Raw genomic sequence first — 23,227 nt, 5'->3', positions numbered from 1 at the left:
GTCTCCTAATGAAATTAAACCGCTCATTGATCGCTTACGCTCAGGCAAAGCCCCAGGTCCTGATCTAATTCCCTACGAACTTTTTAAAGTCAACAGTAAATGGTGGGCCAACATTCTTGCTCCTGTATTTACACAAACTAATGCATCAGGAGCCATTCCAAAATCTTGGAGACATACTATTATCGTCCCAATCTTTAAAAAGGGTCAGCGCTCTGACCCAAGCTGTTATCGTCCAATCAGCCTTTTGTCTTGCTTAGGAAAATTGTATTCCTCCTACTTATTAAAAAGGCTGTTGGACTGGGTTGAGAGTAATGACATCTTTGGCTGGGAACAGATTGGCTTTAGAAGGGGTTGGTCTGTCACGGACCACTGTTTAGTGCTCTCCCATTTAGCCGAGAAATATTCCTCCCCCCGAAATGGCACCCTTTATGCGGGTTTTATGGATCTTAAGGGAGCTTTTGATACCATCCCGAGGGAGAGGCTATGGTTGGAACTATCAAATTCTACTATGGATAGGAGGTTACTATGGCTTATTCAGCAATTTCATACTGACCTCACAGCTCAGGTTCGCTGTGGCAACCAAGGAGAACTAACCGAGCCCTTTGAACTGGTCAAGGGAGTTAGACAAGGTTGCCTCCTTGCTCCTCTCTTGTTTAATCTATACCTGAATGACATGGCAACCAATTTCTCAGAGTTTTGCCACTCCCCAAAGCTTGCAAGTCATCCCACCCCAATTCTACTCTATGCTGACGATGCAGTTCTCCTGTCCCGCACAAGAATTGGTTTGAAAAGATCTTAGCAAACTTTTTCTGAGTATTGCTCTAGGGAAGGTCTTAAAATAAACCATCATAAATCTAAGATTATGATCTTTACTAAGAGGAGAAAAATGCCTCTTTTTTGCTGGGTATTAGATGGTTTTGAGGTTGACCAAGTCAAGGAGTTTGTTTACCTTGGCATTCTTATTTCCCATAACCTAAATTGGAATGCCCATCAAAAAGCAGTGTCCATCAAAATTAAACCTGGGGTTGGTGCTATTGTCAACTTTTTTCACACGAAAGGTGGCAAATATATTCCAGGGGCTATTCAGGTTTTTAATCTGAAAATTACCCCAATTATCCTCTTTGGTGTTGCCAGCTGGATAACAGTCATCAATTAATCTATAGATCAGGGGTCCTCAAACACTGTTGGGGGCCGGACTATAGCTTGAAAAAAATATGAACAAATTCCTATTCACACTGCGCATATTTTATTTGTAGTGCACAAAAAATAAGAGAAACAATGCAATATTTAAAACGAAGAACGATTTTAATCAACATAAACTTATAATATTTCAATGGGAAGTATGGGGCTGCTTTTGGCTAATGAGATGGTCAATATCCGATTCCATATATGGAATGCTTATGGAATAAAGAAATGATAGATGCTAACATTCTTGGGACTGGAAAAGATGCATGATGCAACAGGGCAAAAAGTGAAACACCAACAGTTTTGGCAATATAGTGCTCTGAATGCAGGGAGGAATATGAATTATGCTCAGCACGTGCTCCAGCCATTAAAAGTCTTGTTCCCTTTGAGAAAGATGGCTAAGTCATACTCATGTCTATGGAGCTTAAGAATTAGCCCCAGGGCCTAAAATTTGGCATATGGGCAGTGAGCTATACCTGCACTAAAAAGCATCACCCTGTCTTAACATTGTGAGTCCTACAGACAACAGATAAAACTCATCACACTATTGTGTGGCAAGAGATTGTGAGACACCTAAGCAAATAAGAGAAAAATAGAGATGTCACTGAATTCTTGTTCACAGAAATTAACCTAGTTTTAAAATATTGTCGAAGGCTTTCACGGTCAGAGTTCATTGGTTCTTGTAGGTTATCCGGGCTGTGTGACCGTGGTCTTGGTATTTTCTTTCCTGACGTTTCGCCACAGCTGTGGCAGGCATCTTCAGAGGAGTAACACTGAAGGACAATGTCTCTGTGTCAAGTGTGTAGGAAGAGTAATATATAGTCAGAAAGGGGTTGGGGTTGACAATGATTCAGCTCAACTGAGGCAGCAGCAACAGCGCGCTGCCGAGAAAGGGGGTGCGGCGATCATGGCCTCGCCTCTTCTCTCTAAAAGGCATTGTTGCGAAGTTAGATGAGGGGGCTGTGGCACGCGGCGACCAAGCAAAAAATTCCATTCGAGGTAACTGCTTGGGTAGAGAAGAGGGGGTGTTGAGGCCCTTTAACGTCGACAGGTCTTTTGATTGGCCAGCAACGCCACGAGAAGGCGGGGTAGAATGCTAACTTGGACGAATGAAGCAAAGGGAGGGAAACAGGATGAAAGGTGGTTTGTAGTTGCCGGCTTCCGAGAGGGACGGTGATGGGCGTCTTTCCCAGTCAATGAGAGAAGAGAAAGAATGGCGGGGTGGCCTTAAGAAGAACTACGGCTTCCCTGGCTAATACTTTAGGCCAGGGGCCGGGTTCAGGACCCTGAGGAGCCGGATCCGGCCCGGGGGCCGTAGTTTGAGGACCCCTGCTATAGATCGTCCACTGCTTCAGTTCTTACGAAAACTCCTAAATGCCCCTCGATGTGTTGCTGGCATTACTCTTCGTTCCGAGTTTGGCCAAATGTCACTTGAAGCTAGGGCGTGGTTGGCCGCCTTTAAACTACACCTTAAACTCAGAGGGGAGGGGGCTTCTTGTAGTGGGGGATTCAATCCTTAGGAATGTAGATAGCTGGGTTTCTGGCGGGTGCATGAACCGCATGGTGTCTTGCCTGCCTGATGCGAAGGTTGCGGACATTACCCATCATATAGGTAGTCTGGTAGATAGTGCTGGGGAGGAGCCAGTGGTTGTGGTGCATGTTGGCACCAACGACGTGGGGAATTGTAGTCCGGAGGTCTTGGAATCCAAATTTAGGTTGCTAGGCAGGAGATTAAAAGCCAGGACCTCCAAGGTAGCTTTCTCAGAAATGCTACCTGTTCCACGTGCAGGACCAGCTAGGCAGGCACAGTTGGTGAGTTTCAATGCGTGGATGAGACGGTGGTGCAGGGAAGAGGGCTTTACATTTGTAAGGAACTGGGCAACATTTTGGGACAAGCCGGGCCTATACAAAAGGGATGGGCTCCACTTGAACCAGGATGGAACCAGACTGCTGGCGCGTAATATAAAAAAGGTGGCAGAGCAGCTTTTAAACTGAACCTGGGGGGAAAGCCGACAGGAGCTGAGAAGAATCCGGTTCGGGCAAACTCAGTTCACACGGACAAAGGGAAAATTGCTTCAGATTGCCCACATAGGAATTACTTAGATATGAATGGGAATGAAAAAAAAAAAGATGGATAGCCACTTAAAGATGCCCAAAGGCACATGCCAGGCAAGTCGAAAGAGAGAAACAGTGTGGAGGTGTTTCTATGCTAATGCTAGAAGCCTCCAAGCAAAAATGGGGGAATTAGAGTGCATGGTTTAAAGAGAAAACATAGATATAGTGAGCATTACAGAAACCTGGTGGGGAGAGAACCAGTGTGATACAGTCATCCCTGGTTACAAACTGTATAGAAATGACAGGGAAGGGCGTATTGGAGGGGGTGTTGCTATGTATATCAAGGAAGACATAGTGTCTAATAAGCTAGAGACCATAAAAAGGGCAGACTCATCCGCAGAATCCTTATGGGTGACGATTCCGGGCCCCAAAGGAGATTTAGTACTGGGGACGTTCTACCGGCCCCCTGACCAAATGGCTCAGGGTGATCTTGAGATGGAGAATGAAATTAGGAAAGCATGTAAAGGTAATGAAGTAGTAATAATGGGAGACTTCAACTTCCCTCATATTGATTGGATAAATGTATGCTTAGACAAGCCAAAGAGATAAAAATTTTAGACATCCTAAATGACTGTGCCCTCGAACAGTTGGTCATAGACCCAACCAGAGGGGAAGCAATCCTGGATTTAATACTCTGTGGTGCTGCCGGTGACTTAGTGCAGGATGTGGATGTAGTTGAGCCAGTTGGCAATAGTGATCCCAATGGCACCAAATTTAATTTAGATGTAAGTGGGAAAGTGACTGGGAAATCTCATACAATTACCTTTGACTTTAAAAGAGGGAACTTCTCTAAAATGAGAAAACTGGTAAAGAGGAAGTTGAAAGGATCAGTTAAGAGGGTTAAATCTCTTGAAAAGGCTTGGGGGTTACTCAAGTCCACATTACTAGAGGCTCAGCTAGCTTGTATACCGCAGGTCAGGAAAGGTAGTAATAAGTCCAAGAGGTCACCACCATGGCTAACGGGTAAGGTGAAGAAAGCAATTAGAGAAAAAAAGTCTTCCTTCAGACACTGGAAGATTTTCCCAAACAAGGCGAACAGACGCAAACACAAACTTGCCCAAAGGAAATGCAAGCAGATAATTAGAGATGCAAAAAAAGATTTTGAGGGGCTTATTGCTAAACACATCAAAACAAACAATAAGAAATTCTTTAAGTATATTAGGAGTAGGAAACCAGCTTGGGAAGCGGTTGGTCCATTGGATGACAATGGGAGTAAAGGAACTCTAAGGGAGGATAAAGCGATTGCTGAAAAACTAAATGAATTCTTCTCATATCTTCACTGTTGAAGATACAGGGCAGATTCCTTCTCCTGAACAGAGATTTTGGAGAGGGAAAAATGAGGAACTGAGGCAAATAGTGATAACAAGGCAGGAAGTCCTAGAACGTCTAGACAAACTGCAAACTAACAAGTCACAGGGACCAGACGGTATTCATCCTAGAGTTCTTCAAGAACTCAGATGGAAAATTGCTGAACTTCTAACAAATATATGTAATATGTCCTTCGATCAGCCTCTGTACCAGAGGACTGAAGAATGGCCAATGTAACACCCATTTATAAAAAAGGTTCTGGGGGGACCCAGGAAATTACAGGCCAGTTAGCTTAACTGTTAGGAGCAAGCCATGAGGATGGTATGCGGTAGTGTGATTGAGCTGCCTCCAGGTGCTGTTGTGCTATTCTGTCCAAGGCCAGTCTGTGCCCCGTGTTTAGTCTTCATAGATTCCCATACTGTGGGAAATGCCAAGTACTCCTTCCTGCCTCTGGGAGGGGGGGTTGCCTGGGTTACCAGTTATCTCCTTTTGCTCTTCCGTATATGCCTGTGCCTTACCTTTGCCCCTTACTAGTGTCCTTTTGAAATATGGCTTCTGATACCTGTCGATTATAACCAATAAAACTGCTTTCGTGGACTTGCCGTCTGCTGGAATCTGTTTATGGGTTCGCCGCAGGGCTAGAGCTTACATTAGGACACTAGTCTTCCTATCCTTACTTGTTAACCTTGGCTGGAGCCCTGGAGGGTTCGCCTGGACACTCGTCTCCTCAACTCGGGGCGCACGACGAGCTCCCCGAGGACCCTGACTTTCTGTGTACCTTCTGGGAGGAGGCGCAGCGGACTTATGCGGAGTCCACCCGGCTGGTTGGGCAGGTGATTGATCAGTGGTGTCGTCTTGCAGCGGCGACCCCTTGGAGGACTCGGGACGCTGATCTACGATCCCACAACAACCTTTTGGGACTTGATATTTTACTCGAGGAGGTCCGGTTGGCGCAAGAGGAATTTGCTACCCTAACACGGTTGTTGGCTGAGTTTGCGCTCTGCGGGCCGCAACAGGTGTCGGCGGCCCCGATCCTGGGGTCCGAGTTCTGTTTCCCAATGGCGGAAGCTTTCATGGGAGAGGTTCCGCAAACTGTTCTGGATCCCACCTTATGTTGCCAGGAAGCACAGAACGCTGCCGCCAGGACAGTCCTGGTTCTTTTGGATCTCACACTGGCTACTGTGATGGCGGCCGACGTCAAGAAGATACTGACTCCAGAATTCGGTCCTGCCTCTGCGGACCTGGCTCGACAGGTCCAACCGCTGTTGGGCCAGCTCAAGGAACTTCAAATGCTCCTGGAGCAGGGGGCCGAACCAATTGTGACAGCTGCCGCTACTGCCAAACTCGAGGTGGACCGCGCACGTGCTGACCAGAGGCGGGTGGAGGAGCAACTGTTGGCAGATGCGGCTGCTGCTCGGCCACGGGCAACGGCAGGAACAGGAGCGCGGGCGAAAGTTTACGGGGGATCGGACTGGTCTCTCCCCTCATTGTCTTTGAGCTCCCCAGAACCTGGCCTGCCCTGGGATGTAGCGCGCAGGCAGCGGCTCACCTTTGCTCCTGACATCCAGGAATATGAGGAGGAGGAGGACTTGTATGCCGAGGAGGGCGACTGGAATACAAACTACCGAGCCAGCCAAGCCCGACGGACTGGGGGGGCTGAGCAGGAGATCCATGCCTTAAGGTTTCAAAACCGAGAGCTCTTGGATCGTATGGCCCGTATGCAGGACCAAATGGACATGTTGATGCATGAATACGGTCGCCTGCAGCGAGCTCAAGTGGCACCTGCACAGGCACCGATCCCAGGCCAGCAACCCCCCGGCCAGCAACCTCCGGCGCAGCCAGTACCACAGCAACCTCTGGGACAAGCGCTGCCGGGACAGCCGGGACAACAACACCCCGGCCAGCAGCCTCCACCACAGCCGGTGCCGGGACAGCCTCTGGCACCTCCACCAGTGGCACCAGTGGTGCAGTGGAAGCAACCTCGATTGCGTGTGACAGTTGATGACTCCACGGATGCATTGCCCTGTTTTCTTCACCAAGTGGACAGTTACATGAGAGAACAAGGGCATACCTTTCCCACAGAAGACAGTCGAGTAAGGTTCGGTTCCTCACTTCTAGCTGGAAAGGCTGCAGAATGGATGGTCCTCCAGTTTGACACCCGGGGCCGCTCCATATGGTCGCTTAATGAATTCATGCGAGCGTTGAGAAGGCGTTTTGAGGACCCGTTTCAAGGGGAGAAGGCCAAAGCGGCCCTCCTACAACTCCGTCAAGGATCCTCCTCAGTCCAAGAGTTTGCGAATGAGTTCCAAAGACTCGCTAATAAAATAGTGGACTGGACTGAAGCCACCCGGGTGCACTACTTCAGAGCAGCATTGCATCCTGAGATTCTAAACTGGGCATACATGCATCGAGACCCAGCCACCTTGAAAGAGTGGATTTTACTGGCGGAAGAAGTGGAAAGCCGCTGCCAGTTTATTTCTCTTGCCCAACGGCAAGCCAGGGAGGGGGGAAGCCAGAAAAACCCTCCCAAACCTGCCGCTCCTCAGACCCCATGGAGGCCAGCTCAACCACGACCAGACGGAGCATTGCGGTTTCAAAGGGGAGCCTGCCTCGTTTGCGGTGCCATGGGTCACTTCGTTGTCACTTGTCCGTCACGCCCGGGGCTGCCGAGTCCCACTCCCCAGCCAGGTGGGACTCCCCACGGGAGAGGACACGCCCGGGGGAGAGGCACTGCAGCCGAGCGGAGCATCCCTCCAAGACGAAAAGTGCCCCCAGCTCTACACGCCGGAGAAATGACGACGGACCTTACGCCAGCTGACCCGTCGGTGTCCAGGATTACAATTACTACTCCTAGAGAGAGTAGCCCCACATCTTCAGAGGAAAGCGACCACTGGGACTCCCCAGCCCTTAACTTGGAGTCTCCCCTCGACCAGCCAAAAAACGGACTGGGTCTGCGGTAGAGGGAGCGATACCGCAGACCTCCGCAGGTGCTCCTGCGAAACCCAAGGCTCCTGTCATGGTGAGTGAAGTAGAAGAGTCTGTGTATGTAGATGTGATATTACAACATTATAGAAAAGGTCCTCAACTACAAGTTAAAGCCTTAATAGACTCAGGGTGTGCCCGCTCGTTAATTAACGAAACCACCTTTAAGGCACTCCAAGTGCAGTCAGTTCCTTTACCGGCACCTGTTCACTTTGCTCAAATGGATGGCAGTGATTTCAGGGGTGGCAGTCGACCGTCACACTCACGGAGTGGCAATGAGAATTGGCCACCATTGGGAACAAATCAAGTTCACTATTGTGCCCAATGTTCGATATGCTGTGGCCGTTAAAACCATAGTCAAACCAACTCCTGCCCTGATCTCGGACACCTCCAGTCCGACCCTATTGCCACTCGACTATCAGGACTTTGCAGATGTATTTAATGTGCAGGAGTGTGATGTATTACCCCCACACTGCCGGACAGACTGTGCTATCGAAGTAGTGGGGGATGGAAAACTACCAAAGAGTAAAATCTACCCGATGAGTCCTACGGAACAGGCGGTGCTCCGTGAATTCTTAGACAAGAACTTGGCTCGCGGTTTCATCCGACCCTCCACCTCGCCCTATTCGGCACCGGCTTTCTTCGTATGTAAGAAAACAGGAGATTTATGTTTGTGTATTGACTTTCGAAAACTCAATGCTGTTACGCAAACAAATGCTTATCCCATCCCCCTCATTTCTGATCTCTTGGGACAGTTAAAGGAGGGACACATTTTCACCAAATTGGACTTAGTCGAGGCTTATTACAGAGTCGGAATCCGGGAGGGGGATGAATCTCTGACTGCCTTTTCTAGTTGCTTTGGAATGTTCGAATTTATGGTGATGCCTTTTGGCTTAAAAGGGCACCCGGGGGTCTTCATGCAACTCATTAATGAGATACTCCATGATCTACTGTTCAAAGGAGTGATGGTCTATTTAGATGATATTCTTATTTACTCTAAAACCATGGATGATCACATTGCCTTGGTTCGAGAGGTGTTGCAACGCCTCAGAGACAATCAGCTGTATGCGAAGGTGTCTGTACATATTATCTGACAACTCCTTGTCTTTGTAGAGCTTTTTGCTTGGCTAGATTGAATGCTAACCCTTCTATGGTAATGCAGGGCAGAATTCTGAATATACCATACTCAGACAGGATCTGCCCTTGCTCTTCTGGCTATTGACTCATTAGCTCATGCCCTTTTGGAATGCCGCTTTTACGAGGAACTTCGATTGCACTATATTTCCCCCCTTTTAACATACAAATCCAATGCCTCTGTGACTGACATAATGCCTTTTTTACTAAGCGACAGGGACCCCAAGGCTACATTGTCAGTGGCAAGATTTGTTTCAGTCCTTATATCCCTCCAACACTAGATATATGCTGCTCAAGATCAATTGATCAAGGAGCTTCTAAGGGATAAAAGGAAAGGATTGTGAGAAATGGGTCTCTGGAGAGACGGCAGAGATATATTTCCTAAATAAACAATTAACCTAAGTAAACCCTTTCGTTGACTCCAAACCCTCCCATCTCACTTGCATACACACAAGCACTTCCCTTACCTGCCTCTGCATGCTCCTTGCTTTCCTTACTTCAGCTCTCTCTCCAAAGTTTGGGGAGATCAGTTGCATGTTTTCTCCCTTAAGGAGAAGAGAGGGCTGCATGTGAGCGCTGGGCAGACAGCCAGTCCACTGACCTTCTGCCTTCGCTAGCAGCTCTGCTAGTGTCTTTTCCCCAGCCTGGTTTCAGTGGGGAAATAAGAGTGTGTAGGAACTGGTGTAGCATCATGACTGAGAGCATGTGTTGTTCGTGGTTCCAGTATCACGTCTTAGTGGCCTTCAGCAGGCCATTCTCATCCTTTGCCCCTCGGTTTCCTTGGTAATATGCAGTTAATATTTAGTTACCTTGCAGAGCTTTTATAAGGATTTCAAGGAGATAATGTGAAAATTATAAATATCTAGTAAGCAGTTTGCTGGAAAGTGGGAGCAATTATATGGGACTCCTGGCAGGGTTTTCCCCCAAGCCCAGCATTCCATCTTTCATGCTTAATAGACTGGCCCTGCTTTACCATTCCATCTCTGGAAAAGTTCCTCAAGCTCATGTCTTAAAATTTCATGGCTTTTCCACATATACTCCAAGAACACAGGTGATAGTCATGAAGCCACTCTCGTTATTTATTTATTTAAACATTTATGTCCTGCCTTTCTTCATGGTTAGAGGCAGCTTGAGTAACTGGAGCTGATTTTCCTAAACTGATAGCAACAGCAGGGTTTTGCTCCAAAGAATCCTGAGAATTGTAATTTGAAAAAGTGAGAATTCGCCGTTAAGAGTTCCCAAATCCCCTTTGACAGAATTGCAGTTTCCCTGAGGAATGAGAATTTGTCTGCCATACCCTAAGGTACAACTTAGATGTTGTATTTAGGTTTGTTGGCTAAATAAGCTTTATGATTCTTTTGTTCGCTGCATTGAAATTTACAAACTATGAAATAATATCTGGTTAACTGGATCTTTTGTGTTTTGTTGCCTAGGCACAATTTACTGGATTTCAAGATAAACACCCTGTTGACGCAGTGTCAGGACCCAAATTTATTGAATCCAATTCACGGCATTGTTCAGAGTGTGGTCTATCATGAAGAATCTCCACCCCAGTACCAAACCTCTTATCTACAAAGTATGTAATGTGTTAGTCATCTGGGTCTCTCGTCTCTTCTGGACTTGACCCAAGTTACTGTGAAATTGCATGAATACATATCAAAGTTATGATGAATCAATATGTTCCTTATTAACTTGTTGAGTTCAACAGGAGTATAGGATTAATATATTTTATTAATATCAGAGAAGGAAGCAATTATACCCTTACAATCAGATGCAAAAATAAGTTTCGCTTCTAATAGGAGAAAAAACTCCAAATTTTTCTAATGTCACTGAATTTTTTAAAACTTTTGTACCTAACCACTCTAGTAAAATTATACAACCTTCTTCCACTCCAGCACGCTAATAGTCCTTTTCTTGTTTTTGGCTGCAGGTTTTGGTTTTAACGGCTTATGGAGGTTTGCAGGACCATTTTCAAAGGTGAGGGAATTAGGCCTCTCTTAAACCCATGATAAATCCCACTGGAAGTGAAAAAGATGTCTTTCATGTTGATTTTTTGTGGCCATTTAGTCTGTAAAGGTAGTCCCATGTGCAAGCACCGGGTCATTCCTGACCCATGGGGTGATGTCACATCGCGACGTTTACCGGTACTAGGCAGACTATGTTTACAGGGTGGTTTGCCATTGCCTTCCCCAGTCATCTACACTTTACCCCCAGCAAGCTGGGTACTCATTTGACCGACCTCAGAAGCATGGAAGGCTGAGTCAACCTTGAGCCAGCTTCCTGAAACCGACTTCCATTGGCATCGAACTCAGACTGTGAGCAGAGCTTTGACTGGAGTACTGCAGCTGACCACTCTGAGCCACGGGGCTCTATTGAGTCTGTACACCAAGGCAACACCTGACAGAATTTGGGTGCTGAGGAGCTGAAACTGGCCCTTGGGTCCTCTCTTCAGAGCAGGTGCTGTGGCAGGCATCTCTGCAGCACAGGGGATAGATACCCCTGTTACCTTGAACAATATCCAGAGTGCTGGTAGAAAAGCCAAGGGCTGCCTTAGTGATGTGAAGAACTCTGTGCCTGGTTAAAGCGAGTAGCAATGTTGGAAGATAGCTTTCCAGGGAATCAGGGGTCGTGTTGCTGATATAAAGGTGCAACCTACCACCACACAGCCTTCATTCACCCTGCTGTCTTTTAGCGGCAGCCAAACCACTGGTAGCGGGATGCTGGGAAACTGACCCAGGCTCCAACAGCAATAAACTAGCTGATGCAGTTCTGACATCTTTAGAGAATGGAGCAGCTCACCCACCAGGTGGAAGCAGGCAGAGGCCGAGCTCATCTGGCTGATTTCTTAATGATTCCATTGCCTTTGCTGGAATACTGTACTACGATTTCCAGCATGGTCTATCTCGGTCCCCCATTCCATTTACATTTATTACTTAATTATGACAACGTTGTCATGGCTTTGGTTTGTATTTTTAATGGTTTTGTTTTACTTATTTATTTGAAATATTTATGAAACCCGCCTTTGTCTGAACATTCTCATTAGCCAGAGAGAGAATCAAGGTGAGGGCAGGTTTCATGGCTTTTCAGGAAGAAGCTACATCCTGAGCTGCAGCTGGGGTCGCCTTGTGAGGTGACCTGAGCATGCCTTCCTGCTTCAGTATGCCGTCTTCTGGTGTCAGCCAGAAGACTGGTCTGGTGATAGGCAGCCATTTGTGCATTAAATTTCACTGCAATGAATATTGCAGTTAGAATCTCTGGAAGCTACCAGGAACTGGGAAGAAAAAATTCTTAAGAGTCGTGGCTGTGATAGTTCCACAATACCGCATTTGCTTTAAAGAACAGCAGAGAGAAAAACAATTGCTGGAGGGGGGGAGTTTCTAGCCTCACTGTTTTTGAGATTCATTTCACAGAACATGTGCGGTGGCACCATACAGACTAGCAAAATTTGTTCCAGCATAAACACCCTCTAAAAGTCACACCTGTGTAGTCTGACTCTCAGTGAGCAACAGAGACCTTCACCATAGGACAGGGGCTTCCAATGTGTGGGGCAGACAAACCAAGGCCGCATACAGGTGCAGCAAGGGTCACTGGCCAGTCCCCTCCCCCTTTTGCTGTTCCTGTGTCTCGCCTGTTGTTCATCTCTCTTTACTCATGCCTGTAGTGTCAGGCCCTCTCGTCCTCCTTGGGCTCCCTGCTGCTCCTCAGTCACAGAGTTGCTGCTCTCTGCAAAGTGCTCGCCTTGGCAGCCCCCAAGGAAGGCTGAACGGATGGCTGTTTATATGCCTGTTTATTGGCAGACATCCCTTGGGAGTCCCTTGTCACCCCGCTTTGCAAGGCCTGGTGGATGGAAAAGCTGGATATGGATACGTTAAGGGAGTTGAAGGACTGACCTGTTTCTCATTTTCTAGCAAACACAAATCCCAGACTACGCTGAGCTGATAGTGAAGTTCCTCGATGCCTTGATTGACACGTACTTGCCCGGCATTGATGAGGAAACGAGCGAGGAGTCCCTGCTGACGCCGACGTCTCCGTACCCACCTGCTGTGCAGAGTCAGCTCAGCATTACTGCGAACCTTAACCTCTCTAATTCCATGACCTCGCTCGCCACTTCCCAGCATTCCCCAGGTCAGTCTGCTACTCTTTTCCATGGGCTCATGTCAAGAGTGGAGCCGTTGAAACTTCCTTAAGGGACTGCAAACGTTCAGGTCTTGGAGTTCCTCACTTTGGCAGCTGAAGGTCTCCTCGCTGTTGGGCAAGATGCCCCCCGGGGGGCTCTGTCCTTAAATGGGCCCACATGTTTGCGTACGACCTCTATTTCTCTCTCTTGATAAGCCTGATCACTCTCTGGGAAGGTAAGGGAGCCGGTAGTAACTGCTCCTTCTCATTGTCAGCTCTGTGGCTTTTGCTTGGTCTCGTTTTGCCCTGATTCATAAATCTGTAACACCCAAGACAGGGTGAATGCTGCACAGGTGCAGAATTTGGCATTGGCTGCAGAAATGGAATTTTGCAAAGCTGCATGCCTTTCCAGAAGAGAAACAAATTGGAATAAATATGCAAATTCATGCAAATTTGCTTGAATATTGTAATATTCCATAAAACCAGCATAAAGGGTGCCATTTGGGGGAGAGGAATATTTCTCCGCTAAGTGAGAGAGTATTAAACAATGGTCCGTAACAAACCAACCGTTTCTAAAGCCAATCTGCTCCCAGCCAAGGATGTCATTACTCTCAATCCAATCAAGCAACTTCTTTAATAAATAAGAGGAGTACAATTTGCCGAAGCAAGATAGTAGACTGATTGGACGATAACAACTTGGGTCAGAAGGCTGACCCTTTTAAAAGATTGGGTCTACTTTGGTATGTCTCCATAATTTTGGAATAGCTCCTGATGCGTTAATTTGTGTAAAAACAGGAGCAAGAATGTCAGCCCACCATTGACTGTTCACTTTTAAAAGTTCGTAGGGAATTAGATCGGGGCCTGGGGCTTTCCCTGGACATAGACGATTACGGCTGAATTTTCACGACTTTATCTCTGATTTTGTGAGCTGCCTCAAGCAGGTCTCTGAAGAACCAGGATATCAACATACAAAATAAATAAACAATAGGTTTCTTTTGTGTTTATTTAATATGTAGTTTGAAAGCTGCCTCAAGAGTCATTTGACTAAAAGGCACACTGTACATCTTTAATACAAATCAATAATAAATAAATAAACTGAAAATTCAGCCATAATCTGTTCAGCAGCCCTTGGCCGGGGAACCCCTCACGTGAACAAATATCAGGGAACCAGAGTGTTGACTGAAGAAAAAACACAATGCCACAGCAAACACTGTGAATATAGAAAATATGATTATTGCAATATTGCAAAACAACAGATAGTAACAAAGAATAAATACAGTTAAAAAATTGACAGAGAAGGACATTCACATTCAGATACGATTCCAAGATGTGAGGAATGGCAACAAAAATAACCACAACAATAAGGGAAGAATATAGTGGCCCAGGCTAGCCTGATCTTGTCAGATCTCAGAAGCTAAGCAGGGTCGGCCCTGGTTAGTTTTTGGATGGGAGACGACCAAGGAATACTGGGGTTGCTGTGCAGAGGAAGGCACTGGCAAACCACCTCTGTTAGTCTCTTGCCATGAAAACCCCAAAAGGGGTCGCCATAAATCGGCTGCGACTTGAAGGCACTTTACACACACATAGATGTAGTCCTGTTTTGAGATTCTTCATTATGCAAATAACAAGTAGACAAAATGGTTGTTGAGGGTTCCATAAAAGCAGAACTTTTTAAAACCCTTGCTGGATAAAAAGTCCCTAATGCTGCGAGTGCATATCACAACGTCACTTTCATACGCAGTAAAGCAGAAGCTTTGGTAGGGGATGGAAGGCAACCCATTGCGCATGCCATCACGCTAACAGTGCTTTGAAAAGGCATCCTCATGTTTTCTTCAAAAGGGATAATGGAGGGATGGTGTTCTGCTAGGCAGAGAATCCAGGCAGTCCCTGCTGCAGAGGGGCAGTTGGAGCATGGGTAAGCCATGCTCACCCTCTCATTGCACAGAGAGGTTGTGGACTAAGAAGCAAGAATAACCTCCTTCGAGGCCCCCATGGGAGAGATCTGGGAACAAACCCCACCATCCTTCTGCAAAACTGCAAAATTAAACAGTACCTTAAATATGTATGTATGTAAAGTGCCGTCAAGTCGCAGCCGACTTATGACGACCCCTTTTGGGGGGTTTTCATGGCAAGAGACTAACAGAGGTGGTTTGCCAGTGCCTTCCTCTGCACAGCAACCCTGGACTTCCTTGGTGGTCTCCCATCCAAATACTAACCAGGGCTGACCCTGCTTAGCTTCTGAGATCTGATGAGATCAGGCTAGCCTGGGCCATCCAGGTCAGTACCTTAAATACTAACAGTTTATCCCAACATAAGCTTTTGTGAGCCAGAGCTTACGATGCATCTGAAGAAGTGAACTGTGAGATACAAGAATTATGCCAAAATAAATGTTAGTAGCCTTTCAGGCATACCTGGACTCCTGTTTAATTTGGTACAACAGGCTACCCATCTGGAATTATTACAAAGCTGCAGATTCAGGAGCACCTTGCGTAGAAAAGGAACCTCCTGGCTTGCGTCTTTGGCCACCAGCAGCTTAGATGAAGACATTTGGGGAGACAGGGGCTCTCACTGTGTCCCAGTCAAACTTCTCTCACCCCATCTAGCTTGAGTTGAGGAAGCGTCAGGTAGTTGTATGGGCCCGGGGGACGTCTGGGGCCTGGCGTGTGGGTTTTGTGTATGTGCATGTCATCTGCATTATTTTTTCTCGGTGTCGGCCTCACTGACTTCATTTAGGCCAAAGCATTTGTGGGAGGGTATTTGCAGCTGTACACCTGAGCTGCCATCCCAAATGTTGTTGAGGTGATTGGTTGTCTGGTGCTGTGAATGGTTCTGTCTTGGATCGCTGTCATGTTTTATTTATTGTAGGCATTTATGTGTTCAACCAGAAAACGGGTTCCTGGGGCAGCTTGCAACAACATAAAAACAGTTAATTTAAAATAAAGCTTAAACTAAATTTGCATGATGTAATGCAGCAGAAAAATAAAAACTAAAACCAGCCAAAGACATTAAAAACCAACAACTGACTGGCTCTGTGAGGTAGGCGGGAGGCTGTAGTGCCTGCAGTGATCTGTTTCCTACGAGCAGGTGGGGACTTCTGTGACTTCATTCCACTCAGTGCTCTGGTGCCACTTTCGGCTGCTGTTTCTTTCTATTCTGGGAGGGGCAGCAAATACGGTAGAAGACAGAGCCAGGATAACAGGATGATCTTGACAGGCTGGAGAGTTGGGCTACAACCAATAAAATGCACTTCAACAAAGACAAATGTAAAGTTCTGCATTTAGGTAGGAAAAATCAAATGGATCATTATAGGATGGGGGAGACTTGTCTGAGCAATAGTGTGTGCAAAAAAAAATGTGATATTGGGCTGCATCAATAGAAGTATAGTGTCCAGATCATTCGAAGTGATGGTATCGCTTTACTCTGCTCTGGTTAGACCTCACCTAGAGTATTGTGTTCAGTTTTGGGGCACTGCAATTTAATAAAGATGTAGACAAGCTGGAACATGTCCAGAGGAGGGCAACAAAGATGGTGAGGGGTCTGGAGACCAAGTCCTATGAGGAAAGGTTGAAGGAGCTGGGTATGTTTAGCCTGAAGAGGAGAAGACTGAGAGGGGAAATGATAAACATCTTCAAATATTTGAAGGGCTGTCATATAGAGGATGGTGCCGAGTTGTTTTCTGTTGCCTCAGAGGGTCGGACCAGAACCAACAGGTTGAAATTAAATCAAAAGAGTTTCCGTCCAGACATTAGGAAGAATTTTCTAACAGTTCCTCGGTGGAACAGGCTTCCTCAGGAGGTGGTAAGCTCTCCTTCCCTGGAGGTTTTTAAGAGGAGGTTAGATGGCCATCTGTCAGCAATGCTGATTCTATGTCATTAGGCAGATGATGAGAGGGAGGGCATCTTGGACATCTTCTGGATGTGGAGTAGGGGTCATTGGGGTGTGTGTGGGGGGGAGGTAGTTATGACGTTCCTGCATTGTGCAGGGAGTTGGACTAGATGACCCTGGTGGGTCCTTCCAACTATATGATTCTATTATTCTATAGTGACACTATTAATTGGTGGGAATAAACTGGAGTCTTCTTGCAGCCTCTCAGCTGGGTGCTCTTGGGCATCTGCCCAAGGGGGCTTCAGCCTGAGAAGGCAAATGCTAGAATGAAAGTGTTTAAAGTGCTGCAAGATTCCTGTTTCTGCTGCATCAAACTAACCCAGGATCCACGCTGGGATTTGTCACTAAGATGAGAGTTGATGTGAACTGGACCACAAGCCATATACGGGCCACTTTAGCATGTTTCAGGAATGATGGATTAACATTTTTAGAAATTAGATCAATGGCTGGAGTGCCAGGCTGCCACCATTGAGACACCAAAAGCATAACAGCTGCCTGAATTACCAAAAATGCAAGAAAAGGAAACCCCACAACATCTCAGTTTAGCAAAGGTCTCTCCCCCACGGTACCTGATTACCCAAATTAGTATGCAATGCTACAATATTGATCCATGTGCAGGTGGAAGTGAAATGAGCAAGGAAAAGAGGCCTCAGCCAAATCTTCCACACAGGCAAAGCTGGTTTTAAAAGCAGAGCAGGTAGCAGTTGGAAGGAGAAAGGACTTGCCGGTATAAAGAGCTTTACCCAAGCGGAGTGGGCAGTCTGGTCACTTTAAATTCTCTCCAAATTAAGGCATGAAGGCACATATAGACAAAATGGGGCATCCAGAATCCCTGGGGGCTTGTCCTGAGTTGCCCCCAATTCTCCTTGTGCCCTGTTCAGGTGGCTTTTTTTGCAGGCTGCATTCTTTCATGGGTCATCTAAGTAGGCTGTGCTGAATGGCTTGATTGTCGCTCAAGAGTGGATGGGCCTTTGATAGGTCGAGGTTTCCTCCTTGCACATCATGCGTTCACCCACGCCTTCCTGTTACCTCAGATGCGGGATAAAAGCTCATAGTGTAACAAGGCCCACTAGATGTAACAAGGGAGAAACTGTCAACACATCTGTTGCTGGTTTTTCCAATTTGTGAAGTCCAAATTCAAATTGGTCATGTGGGGGTATATCTTTCCCCCAGGCACTGTTTTCACAGAAACACCACTCCCCACCCCCAGGTTCAGATTGTGAAAGTACTGTGGTAGTGTGATCTCAATCCAAGGCTCCATGTAAGATACAGCTGGCTATCTGTGGTTCTTCTGTTGTCATCATACGTGGTTGCTGATTAGCCTTAAAATGCCAAAGTGACAGAAGTATATAGTCATAATGCATATCCTTATGAGCAAGTCCCCTTGAAGATAATGCCGGAGGGGTGTGTGTGTGTGCACAAGACTGCAGCCCATGGGCTCAGCACTTCCTTGCATGATCCATGAACCTTGAAAATCAGACCATTAAGTTGTACCCAGAGCCATAGGAATAAGTCGCATCACTATGGAGTGCACAGATGTGTTGAGTGAATAGTTTTAAAAAGCACACAAAGAGAATACCAGCTCAGTTCTGACTATGCTCCTTTGCCAAATGTATACATTTATTATTCATTATGCAACTCCTTGTGTGGGCCATTTTCTGATCAAGGACACGCAACAACCAGTGTTTGGGCTGCAGGAACTTTATGGATTACTAATCAACATGTCAGTTATCAGTAATGTTGTATATTTTCAGTTATGCAAATAAGCTTTCTTATAGTGACTTACTGTTGATCTCTTGCTCAGTTCAGACATCATGTAGTTCCTTACTTATAAAAGGTTGCTGGCTCCTGCCACAGATTGTACTGGGATGCTGTGTGTTTTGTTAAGCATTCAGCCATGTGTAGCTTATATAGTTTTGTTAAGCATTCAGCCATGTGTAGCTTATATAGTTTTGTGTGTCTAAAATTGTACTTTAATGATAATAGCTTATACTGCAAACACCATTTCGTTTGCCTTTTTCACCAAAAAGATTGCAACCCACAGTGAAGCCCAATATAGCCCTGTATCACCAAGCACGTATGACACCTCTGAGGTTTCTGTGGTTGTGAGGAGGGACAGTGAAGGGTTACCAAGGATCACTTCCTCCTGATGCTTCTGTCTTGCAGTGCTTTATGCTGTGTGGTTTTTCTGGGTGGGAAGGAAACAGAAATAACTGTCCCTTTCAGGGAGCTTTTTTATTTTAATTCTAGTACTACAACTGGAAAGATTGGGTGTAAAGGCTAAAATAAATAGAGATATGATGCATGAATATTTTAAGTAAATAGTCATTTTTTTGTGAACTTTGGAATTAACAAGCTGATTTTAACCCCTGTGTTGCTAAATGGGTTTGGGCACACCTGAAGCTGAAATTGTAACCTTTTTGCCATAAATGAATGGCTCCTGGGATTGGTTGGGATGCCGTTGTCTTTGTAGTTGTTTGATACATTCTACCGCTTGCTTCCTCTGTACATAATTTGCCTTTCACGCCAGAATCCTCCCCAAGTCGAGTGAGTGGGTCTCTCTTTCATTAGCAGATCATCAATATGTAACTGCTTGGCTGATTTTGGGGGCCTGGACTTCTTGCCTGCTTTTTCTTCCCCATGGTAGGACTCTGTGATCTGCTTCTTTGGAAGAAGGAGGTTCCCAGTCTCTCTCATCAACAGGTGCAATGTTTTTGCCAAAATAGCTAAGCAAACCAACTGGGAGTTTGGGTGTATATAGGTAAAAATAGTACAGTTTGTCCAAATAAACGAAATAGTCCAGTGCAGAAGATAACCTGGTCCATTAAATGCAATTTAAAAACTAAAAAAGTGGAGCAGCTTGATGTTGTTCATCCGTTGTCCATGGGTCCCTCTTGCATTCACTCAAATTCGAGTCTTTATCTTTTGGGCCTTATTGAACGTAAGGATTGAAAGTAAATACACATTGCAAGTTTGTTTTTAGTAAAATATTTGTCTCACCTCCTGACCTCTAAAGGTGGCCAACAACCACCAGGTTTTGTCAGGTGAACCTGACAAAAACAGAGAACATAAAAATCTAAAAGGCAACATTGTAAAAGCAGTGAACAGCTCTAATCTGGTGCCACAACATGTGAGAGGACGAGCACCTTCTCAGCTCCCTTGTTTAAAAAGGCCTTTCCCTGCATGGTGGCAGCGTGGGGATCCGGGCCACCCTTGAGTGGTGGCAACGTGCAGGAAGACTGATACGGATGCAAGCAGCACTTTGAAAGATCCTGACTCCTGCCTCTGTAAGGCTTAGGCATTTTAAAGGTTCGAAGCAGCACTTTAAATTGGGGGTAGAAGCATTTGAATACTTGTCTTCATGAAATGCTGTGTTAGAGGCTAGGCCCCTGAGACTTCTTATACTGCTGCATGATTGATTAAGTGTTTTGTTCCTTTCTGTAATTTCAGTCTTCCCTGAATGAACTCTGACCGTGAAAGCCTTCGACAATATTCAGTCTTCCCTATTTTGCAGCTGACATATTGCAAAGTGTACCTTGTGGCAGCAGCTCAACTTACTATGCCAACAGAAAGCATGTCCTAGAACCTTGTTCAGGGATGCTAGAGATGTACACAAGGACCAGGCCATTCTGCTGGTGGTGTATAAACCTAAGATTGCACAGGGTGCCTGGCACAAGGAATTGAATTGTTCTGCCTAGGTATCTGCCTGGCCTACCTATAGGGTTGAGGCACCCTTTGGGGTTTTGTTTTGTTGTCACTGTTCTGTTGTCAACATAAAAAAAAACTTGGTCTCTCTGCAGGACTCATTCAGATACAGGACACTGCCTAAATAAGACCGTTGCTGCCAAGAAGCCTTTCAAGGGCAGGGCATGTGCGCATTAATTTTGCTGTTGCCAGAATACCAATGCAGTGGTACTAGTAGAGCACTTCATTCTCTGCAGCCCTCCAGGGGCTGTGCCCTGAAACCTCACTGCCGATTCTCCTCCCCTGAGGCACAGGCTTCTGCCATCCGAACAACCCTTGCCTGTCCTGTCTAGAAGTACTCAGCAGGTGCCAGTGATCCAACCACCACAGCTGCTGCAATGGGCTCTCTTCTTGCAAGAACACGAGTTCAAGAGTTATGTGGCAGCCTTCTCCACTTAGAATGGAGGGACTTAACAACACCCCTCCCACAAAGCGTGCTGTCCAGGGGGGAGCCTGGCAAAGGGATGAGCTGGCGGCCCGGTCTGGAGCTAAGAACTTTGGCCCTCTTCCCTGGCGGCTTTCCCAGAGCACTGACCCTTCCTCAACCCCCCCCCCTTGTGCACAAGGGGCCGTGGTGCCCTGTGGCTCCCGGCCACAAGCAAGGGGGATGGGGGAGCAGGTTTGGGATCTAGGCCCTTGCTTACCTGTCAATGCACAGCCACCCCTTTGGGTCGAGCCTCTGGAGATGGGGTACCTGTTAGGGTTCTGAAATGAGAATGGTCGGCCACAGAGTTTTAGGGCACCATTCACACTTGAACTCCAAATTAAAGAAACTAATAAAAGAAATAAGGAGAATTTCCACTTCACGTCTTATGCTGGCTGCATTGTGCCAAGGGGGAAATTGTAAGTAACCTCCTGCGATCAGTCGATGGGGAGCTCCTCGGCATCGGAGGTGCTGCTGTAGCAGGCTGGGTCAAGCGGTTGTGGCGCGTGGATAACTGGCCCCCTCTGCTGGTGACGGGTGGTCAGTGCATGCTGGAATATCTTTGCTGCCTTTTCAGTTTAATTAAAACCAGGGTTTGCATCCTGCTTCATCTGCAGCGCTCCTTCCTTCCCCTCCTACATAACCGTGGCACAAGAGAATCTGCCTCCTTTATCTCCGTTTTTCCCACTTCTGAAAAGCTTCTCAGTTCTCACATGGCAAAGAAAATCCTTTACTTTTATTTTTTACTGTTACTTTTTTACTAAATGCTAGTTATTATGTATGGTTTTTGAAGGGGAAAAAGCATTAACTTGATGTTTCCTCCCCCCTTCTTTCTTTTTTTAGGAATTGATAAGGAAAACGTGGAACTGTCCCCGACCACAGGACACCCCAACAGTGGGAGAACTCGCCACGGTTCAGCAAGCCAAGTCCAGAAGCAGAGGAGCACAGGCAGCTTCAAACGCCACAGCATTAAAAAGATTGTGTGAAGCTTTCTCCTTTTTAAAAAAATATTTTGTTTTGTTTTTTAAAAAGCGCCCAAGGAATTGACGTACGTAACCCGGGCTCCTTTCCCCACCCCATGGAAGTTTTCATGCTGCACTTAGTTTTGAACCACCACCTCTGACCCTGTCAGACCTGGTGCCAGATGATCCGTTCTTGAAATATTGGTCTGAATTTTCCTTTTTTCAGACATCTTTTTCTTTTCAGTTTTTGGTTCCTTTGTCTTTTATTTTTTCAGTCGGTCCCTACTGATTCGCTTGAAACAGAACCCAAAGAAAGCAGGGGATCAGGGTGGTTGCATCAAATATGTAATTATTTTCTTCTGACACTTTTCCCTGTGTTGTAAAATGTCTTCTCTGGTATCTCCTTTAAAGAACAAGTGTTCCTTGTTAATCCAGTTTGCCCATTCCTAGCTTTTGTTGGCCAGTGAAGATGCTTTTTTAATCTCTTTAGTGGTAGATTTTTTTATTGTACTGTATGGAAGGAGGCCTCTGCTCACAGTGGCGGGGCAGTCTGTTTTAACTAGAGGGCTCGGTCATTCCTTGTATGAAAGTCTCTTCTCTCTCTCTCTAACTAGCCAGACATTTTCAAGGCTGTTGGGGCCAAAGGCCTGTCTCTTGATTCCCTAGGAAACAGCCTCCTGTGTCTCTATGAAGCAGACTGGACAAAAGCTGACAGTATTTTCTGGCTGACCTTTGCCTGGCTTTATTTAAGAATTGCACAGATCGGTAGGAGTGGCCAGCTAGAAATTGGCCTCTGACTTTCACATGAGCACATAAGCGCCACCCCAGCCTGGTAGGCACTTTCCTGTTTTCTTTTCCACCAAGTTGCCACCACTGAAGCATTGTGCCAAAATGTGTTCTCTGCGAAGGCTGGGGGCTGGAGCCCCCTTCGCTGCGACTCGTGGCAGCCATGCGCCCTGGCTATGCCACTGGTGGTTCCCAGGAAGGTGATGCAGTTCATTTTCCACGCACTGAAATTATGTGAGTTAAGTGCCCGATTTGCACCACAAAGCATCCGCTGCATCAGTAGCAACCATTCACCATCAGGGTTTGCCAAAGTTTCTTTGGTAATGCCTCTTCTGCCCAGATACATACAAACAACGTTTATTATTTCCTTAGAGCATTTTCATCCCGCCTTTCCTTCAAGGAGCTCGGGTGGCATACCTTCTTCTCCCTCCATTTAGTCCTCACAACAACCCTGTGTGGTAGGTTATGGTGTGAGAGAAGGACTGGCCTGTGTTCCCCCAGCACTCCGAACAGCATGCCTGGGTCTCTGGCACTCTGCCCAGTGTTCAACGCTGGTGTGTTTACACCACTGACAATTCTTGTCGAA

The 23,227-nt window shown here is 46.4% G+C and overlaps 1 protein-coding gene across 2 annotated transcripts in view; it reads left to right on the top strand.

Annotated features, from left to right (window-relative positions):
• NF1 (neurofibromin 1) overlaps positions 1-21,906 on the top strand; it is a 310,275-nt gene extending 288,369 nt beyond the window's left edge. For both annotated transcript variants that reach the window (XM_056865591.1, XM_056865590.1), the window contains 4 exons: positions 10,158-10,300; positions 10,655-10,701; positions 12,633-12,849; positions 21,737-21,906. In XM_056865591.1, coding sequence (XP_056721569.1) covers positions 10,158-10,300; positions 10,655-10,701; positions 12,633-12,849; positions 21,737-21,879 — 550 coding nt within the window. In that variant the 3' untranslated portion in view covers positions 21,880-21,906. The remainder of the gene's footprint in view (positions 1-10,157; positions 10,301-10,654; positions 10,702-12,632; positions 12,850-21,736) is intronic.
• The last annotated feature ends 1,321 nt before the right edge of the window (positions 21,907-23,227 follow it).

The sequence above is a fragment of the Euleptes europaea genome, chromosome 19 (genome assembly GCF_029931775.1).
Source record: "Euleptes europaea isolate rEulEur1 chromosome 19, rEulEur1.hap1, whole genome shotgun sequence".
Taxonomy (NCBI): Eukaryota; Metazoa; Chordata; class Lepidosauria; order Squamata; family Sphaerodactylidae; genus Euleptes; species Euleptes europaea.
This window is presented reverse-complemented; position numbering and strand designations above follow the sequence as displayed.